This window comes from Pinus tabuliformis, chromosome 7, assembly GCF_031772625.1.
Source record: "Pinus tabuliformis cultivar Carrire ecotype Pingquan chromosome 7, CPIR1, whole genome shotgun sequence".
Lineage (NCBI taxonomy): Eukaryota > Viridiplantae > Streptophyta > Pinopsida > Pinales > Pinaceae > Pinus > Pinus tabuliformis.
In genome coordinates this window covers 928228163-928234426 of record NC_142293.1, presented here as the reverse complement: position 1 = coordinate 928234426, position 6264 = coordinate 928228163, and the positions used below count along the sequence as shown (strand labels likewise).

Below are 6264 nucleotides of genomic sequence, written 5' to 3'. Positions count from 1 at the left end.
TAAATTAATCATAGAAATGTCATGAAAAATGCCATTTCATTTATATATTAGAGTCTATAAATTAGACTAGGCCAATAATGAATAACACTTTACCAATATCATTATTTAAAAACAAACAAAATAATATAATATAAAAACGCTAATTAATGGTGTTAATATAAATATAAAGTATATAATTTAATCAAATAAATAATTTAAAATATAAATATAAAGTATATAATTTTTAGATTTTATATTTTTAAAATAATTTTTTTTATTTTACAAACCTATTTTAAAATGATAAAATTAATTATTTCAATCTCCTTACTGAAAATTGTTATATTCAAAACATCTAACTGACGCAACCCACTCCAAAATAATTACAATATACTTTGACCCCCCTCCCCCCCGGCACAAAAATCAATGGCCGTGCAGCATGTGGGAAGAATGGGTTTTTAACCTTGAACGTACTTCATAGGAAGGCGACAAAATTTGGCATTTCCAAGCTCTTTCAGTGATTGATCACCATTCTTACGGAACCCACCTAACTTCCCCTTATAAGTTAAAAAAAAATACCAAATTTTTGCGAACAAAGAAATGTTTTAGGTGTGCGAGATTGGACAAAATTCCGGATCTGGAAGGATCGAATTTGGCATTTGGGTCTTTGATTAATTAAGAGGTAAAGCCAATTTATCAGGAAATATCCTTTGGTTGTGTGATTATATTACATAAAATTTGGGTGTAACTACTACGACCGCAATTCAATTAGTTGGTGATAATTGCTCTGTGGAACTCTGAATTTATCTGTATGGCATTTCGCCACGTTCTCTCTAAATGGTCCACAATCGCAATATTTTGTCTGTTCTGTTTCTCCAGATTCTCTTTTCAGTGTTTAAGTTTCTGAAAGGTTCGAGATATATATGCAATCGTGGCTTTTGACGGTACATGCTTAATTACGCCTTTATAGTGCTCTCTGAAGGTAGGGTTGCACTTGCGGTTGTGTTTTAAGTGGGTTTTGCGTTTCCCAAATCACTGTGTTAGGGTTCCATTGGTGGTTGCGAGGTGCGTGTGTTAGGGTTATATATAGTTCATTTGGGTCTCTTGTTTACTGAAGTGGGTCTGGTGAGGATTCGAACTCGGGGCTTTTTGTTATTAGGGAAAACAAGAAAATTGAGACACAGATCTGGTAGGTCTGTTGCTCAGGATTTCTTTGTATTTTCCATTTAGAATTTCGGTTTGTATTCCGCAGAAAGGGTCTATATTTGATAATTTAAAGGTTCTTGTTTAGAACTTTCTATGAAAAATTGGGTTTTAGAACTGTTTGATTTTGATATGTTAGTGACTTTACTCCTTGAAATTGGATTTTGCAGGTGGGGTTTCGTGGTTTGATCTGAATAATGCAGGGTTCGGGCATTCTTAGCAGCAGGAATGGAGTCCTTAACTCGGGGGTCGGTATCACTGCTGCTTGTGATTCCGGTAGGAAGTTTAGCAATTCGGTATCAGGCAGACGGGCATTTATTGTACTGGATTCCAAGACTGTATTTTCAAACGGGTCATTGAAGGTACTGTAATTTTATGCAGCTTGTTCTCTGATTTTCCGGGATGAATTGATCAGGATTTCTATTACTTTTGCCTTCTGTTATCATTCCCTCACATTAAATTAGGGATACATCCACTTACAAACTTATGATTAGCTCTGTATTATGTACATCGGGAAATAATATAATTATCTTTCTGTTGATAGAGAATATATTTTTCATGTAGGTGTTGTGTTGGTGTTTTCTGTAAAAATGTTTCTCTAGTGTGCAAGTTAGCGTTTATCTGTTATTTGGCTATGCTGCCTTGCCAGATAGTACAGTTTTGTAGAGTGTGTTGCTTTTTGCCTAATTGTTTTTGTTTTTAAGATTGTGCAATATAGAAATGGTGGATGTGGTCACAGCCAAGGCTAGTCTGTAGATTAGATCTCAATCTACATACATCCTTTTTTTTCACACACCTCATACCTTTTTTAGGGGTTGGGTTTTGGATGATTGAAACTTGTTAAGCCTATGATCTCTGTATCTTATTAGAATACTTGTTGCTATGTTTTAGCCAAAAGCATATGGCAGTCCAGCTGCATAGGCAATTGTTCTCTTTTCAGATAGAACAATAGGGATGCATGTTTGGCATTCGTTCCCTCCTCAGACAGACTAGTAGGGACGCAGTCTATATGTTTGTACTCCGAAGTTTTGTCTTCTTTCTTATTTAATATGCAACTGAGTTGCGTATTGCAATTCCTTGTCTTTTGTGATATTTTTGAGTCGGAACCATATTTTATTAAAACTTTTGTGTATGCTGATGGTAATTTTGTCTGAAACAGTTTTCCCAATCAATTTTAGCTCCGGGTGCTCAGTGGAGGTGTACATATTCAAAGAGAAGTAGGAAGAACTTTGTTGCAAGAGCTGCTGGGAACTATGATAAAAATCCTCAACCAATTGCCCCGCTTCAATTGGAGTCGCCTACGGGCCAATTTCTTTCCCAGCTCATGAAGGAACATCCTCACCTTCTTCCTGCAGCAGTCGATCAACAGTTGGAGAGGCTTGTGGCCGATAGCGATGCAGCTGCCCAACAGGAGCCACCTTCATCGACTGGCACAGAGCTTGTACTGTACAGGTTAGTTGAACGGATTAAAATTCGAATTACTGTATCTCAAAGCGGTTGTCGTCTTTAATAGAAATTTTTATTTTCTTTTTCTTTTTTAATATAGAAAATTGATTTGCTATGGTTTTCTTTTCATGAGTTTAGGAGGATTGCAGAGCTGAAGGCTGCAGAGAGGCGTAAGACCCTGGAAGAAATTATCTATGCCCTTATAGTTCAAAAATTCATGGATGCCAGGATTTCCTTGATCCCATGTATTTCAATGCCTGATTCTGTGACTGGGCAAATTGATACATGGCCCAAACAAGACCACAAGCTTGAGGGGGTACATTCTTCCGAGGCCTTTGAGATGATAAAGAATCACCTAGCCCTTGTTCTTGGCAATCGCTTGTTAGACACCAGTTCTATTGCCCAGATTAGTAAGCTGCGAGTAGGGCAAGTATATGCAGCATCAGTTATGTATGGATACTTTTTGAGAAGAGTGGACCAACGTTTCCAGCTTGAGAAAAGCATGAAAACTCTTCCCTACGGATTGAATGAAGAATCCGATGCGGAGCAGCCGCTGGGTAGTGACTCTAAAACCAAGGGTGATTTCCAGACACGGTACTCATCTCCACAAGTTGCTTCTGCAGCAATGCCTAGTATAGGAACACCGTCAGAACCAGAATTCAACCCAACAGTTTATGGTAGCAGGGGAGTGAAGCCTTGTAAATTGAGAGCGTATGTGATGTCCTTTGATCCAGAGACCTTGCAGAGGTATGCGACAATGAGGTCTAAGGAAGGAGTCGGTATAATTGAGAGGCATTCTGAAGCCCTATTTGGAAGGCCTGAAGTTCAGGTTGTAGGTGGGTCTACGGCAGCTACAAACGATGAAATAATTAAGATAAGTTTTTCAGGCTTGACAAGTCTGGTTTTAGAAGCTGTTACTTTTGGCAGCTTTCTTTGGGATGTTGAAAGCTACGTGGACTCCAGGTGCCATTTTGTAACAAACTAGCTTTAAGGGCCATGTTGCAGTATCAGCTGTAAATATGAAGATTGTGACTTTCAGCGATACCTCTAAAAGTTTTGACCCAGATATATGCAAACAGTAGCTTTCTTTGATGACATTCACATGCTCTCTGGATGATAGTTCCAAGTTTATGGCTCAACATTATGTCCTTACTGTTCCTTTATTACCAAAAAATCCTTGCTCTCCACAAAAGATCCCTTTGTAAATATCTGAGACTGTGATCAGATTGAAGGATCTGTCCTCTACGCAACAAGTTCTCATTAACAAGGATATCAAGTTGGTAACGTGTTTATTCTACCTGGCTTGTACGTGCATTAGTTGACTTGCTATTGCATGCATCCATTTACGTTTACAGACCCCAGAATCACATGTTGGTCCATATTGGGGGTATTGGGGGAAATTTATATGAACAGTACCGATCTTCATTGAGAATATCGTGGAAGATCTTTAATTCTATTTCTATCATTTTGATTTTAGGTTCATTTCATTGCCATGCATTGTTCATCTATGTTGCACTGTACTCCGAAGCAATAAAATATCGCTTTTTGGGTAATTTTTTGTATCATTTGTTTTTCCTGTTCAGATGATATAAAGAAATACAAATTGATCTGACTGCCTTAGTTCTTTTCTTCTATAACAAGAGAATTTGAAGAGCTTTCTGATGGATATATGCACTTGAACCAAGAGCATTAAATTGATGTGAATTACAAAGCTTGGCTTACCATTCTATCTAATCTAAAAATTCCGTATTTGTAAAATTGATGTGACATCCAAAGCGTTGTTTACAACTCCATCGACTCTATTGTATACAGATTTTCTTCTTGTTGTGACAGTATTTTGAAGGTAAAAATGGACTCTTAAGCTGTGGTGAAGACGTGGATTGGCTATTATGTTCATGGAGTAAAACTTGTTAAGGCAAACTGTTGACGTGATTAACTCAACCGTTAAAAAGGTTGGACCACTCTATGTGAAATCTTTTCAAAGATGCTACTCACCCTTACAAGTTAAAAAAATACAAATGAAAGGTCTGCCTTGTTTGATTGAACTTATAGAATGGACAATTTCTCAAGGAACTATGATAAATCAAATACTCTTCGAAAACCGTGCAGTTGGTATAACAAGCAATTGGAGCTCCATGCCACGCTATTAACGTTTAAGCGCGGAAATCAGCAAGATCTTGTAGAACTTGAAGCCTGGAGAGTCAGGCAAGGGACAATAGCAGTTGGGTGTTCGCATTAATGCTTTTCTGGTAATGGTTTTTAAAAAGTAGTTGTCTTTTGTAGTTTGTTTTCTCAAGAACTAATTGTTTTCAGGCAGGTCTCTCTACACTATACTCATTCATTTTGTCTGGAAAGATTGTTTGCATTGCTTGTTCCGGAAAGGGTATGCTCTGTTATCAGGTAGTTATTATGGCTTTCTCATTAGATTGTTTGGTACCATGTTGTTTTGCTATTTAGTATGCTCTGTTATCAGGTAGTTATTATGGTTTTCTCATTAGAGTTTTTGGTATCATGTTTTGCTATTTAGTATCAACTAGCATAGATTCATTTTAAATACTGATCTCATTTAGTATAAACTAGTATAGATCTATTTTAGAATACGGATCTAACATGAGCTGAGCTGAGAGATACAATTTCTTCAAGGACAATTTTTTTATGAGCCGACATTATTTAAATGTTTTGTATAGTTATTTAAACTAGTATAGATCTATCTTAAATACAGATATAACATGAGCTGAGAGGGATACAATTTCTTCACGGACAAATTTTTTTATGAGCCAACATTATTTAAATGTTTTGTATAGTTATTATATTTTTTTTAATTTTTAGATTGAGTTGAGAGATACAATTTCTTCATGGACAATTTTTTTATGAGCCGATATTATTTAAATGTTTTGTATAGTTATTTAAACTAGAATAGATCTATCTTAAATACAGATCTAACATGAGCTGAGAGGGATACAATTTTTTCACGGACAATTTTTTTTTATGATCCAACATTATTTAAATGTTTTGTATAGTTATTATATTTTTTAATTTTTAGATTTTTAAAAAATTTTATTTTGGTCAACATAGCAAATTTTCAATTTTGATAGATGGACACTCTTACACATCATACTGGGCTGTAGAATGAGTCTCTCAACTCAATAAAAGTATTGGGCTGTAGAATTAGCGTCTTGGCTTAGTAAAAACATTGTGCGATTTTTCTGGAGTTTTGCACTAAAAAAGTTTTAAAGAGAAATAAGGTGCGCTGAGTGCTAGAGTTCTACTTAGAACGAATGATATGAAATTTTTATAAAATATGACGTGTTTGAGATATTGAGAGAGCACTGGAGGAAGGTTGGGTGATACGTAACAACGTTAGATGAGCATATGCTTCGAAGTAATGAGAGTGTAACAACGTTAGATGAGTATATCGTTCCCAAGTAATAAGAGTCAGTATACCCTTCTAGGTAGAGAAATATCCTATTCAAGATTAGAGAAGATGAGATATCATCACTTCAGCTTGCCTTTGGAAGAATAATATATATGGTTGCCGACCTTTACTTATGGTCGCCTTTTACGAGAAAGAGAAAGATTCTCCTGGTTTATTTAGGGTGTCATTGACATTTGGTGGAATACTATATATGGTTGCCTACC

At 36.1% G+C, this 6264-nt stretch overlaps 1 protein-coding gene across 5 annotated transcripts; it reads left to right on the top strand.

The window, feature by feature from the left end:
- Nucleotides 1–539: 539 nt before the first annotated feature.
- On the top strand, nucleotides 540–4107 carry LOC149250691 (UV-B-induced protein At3g17800, chloroplastic-like). 5 transcript variants are annotated; one of them, XM_089459194.1, is made up of 4 exons: nucleotides 540–658; nucleotides 1350–1541; nucleotides 2339–2631; nucleotides 2764–4107. In XM_089459194.1, exons 2-4 carry the CDS (start codon nucleotides 1377–1379, stop codon nucleotides 3608–3610), a joined length of 1305 nt encoding a protein of 434 aa, XP_089315320.1. In that variant the 5' UTR covers nucleotides 540–658; nucleotides 1350–1376; the 3' UTR covers nucleotides 3611–4107. The 5 variants fall into 5 exon arrangements, with proteins under 5 accessions (XP_089315320.1, XP_089315318.1, XP_089315319.1 ...); XM_089459192.1 differs by lacking the exon at nucleotides 540–658 and adding an exon at nucleotides 834–958; XM_089459193.1 differs by lacking the exon at nucleotides 540–658 and adding an exon at nucleotides 911–1041.
- The last annotated feature ends 2157 nt before the right edge of the window (nucleotides 4108–6264 follow it).

Bases quoted from the DNA above. Each gene is read 5' to 3' on its own strand.
- LOC149250691 (XM_089459194.1), top strand. From the start codon at position 1,377: ATGCAGGGTTCGGGCATTCTTAGCAGCAGGAATGGAGTCCTTAACTCG. The intron at 1,542-2,338 runs GTACTGTAATTT...TGTCTGAAACAG, and splicing joins TTTCAAACGGGTCATTGAAG to TTTTCCCAATCAATTTTAGC. The intron at 2,632-2,763 runs GTTAGTTGAACG...TCATGAGTTTAG, and splicing joins ACAGAGCTTGTACTGTACAG to GAGGATTGCAGAGCTGAAGG.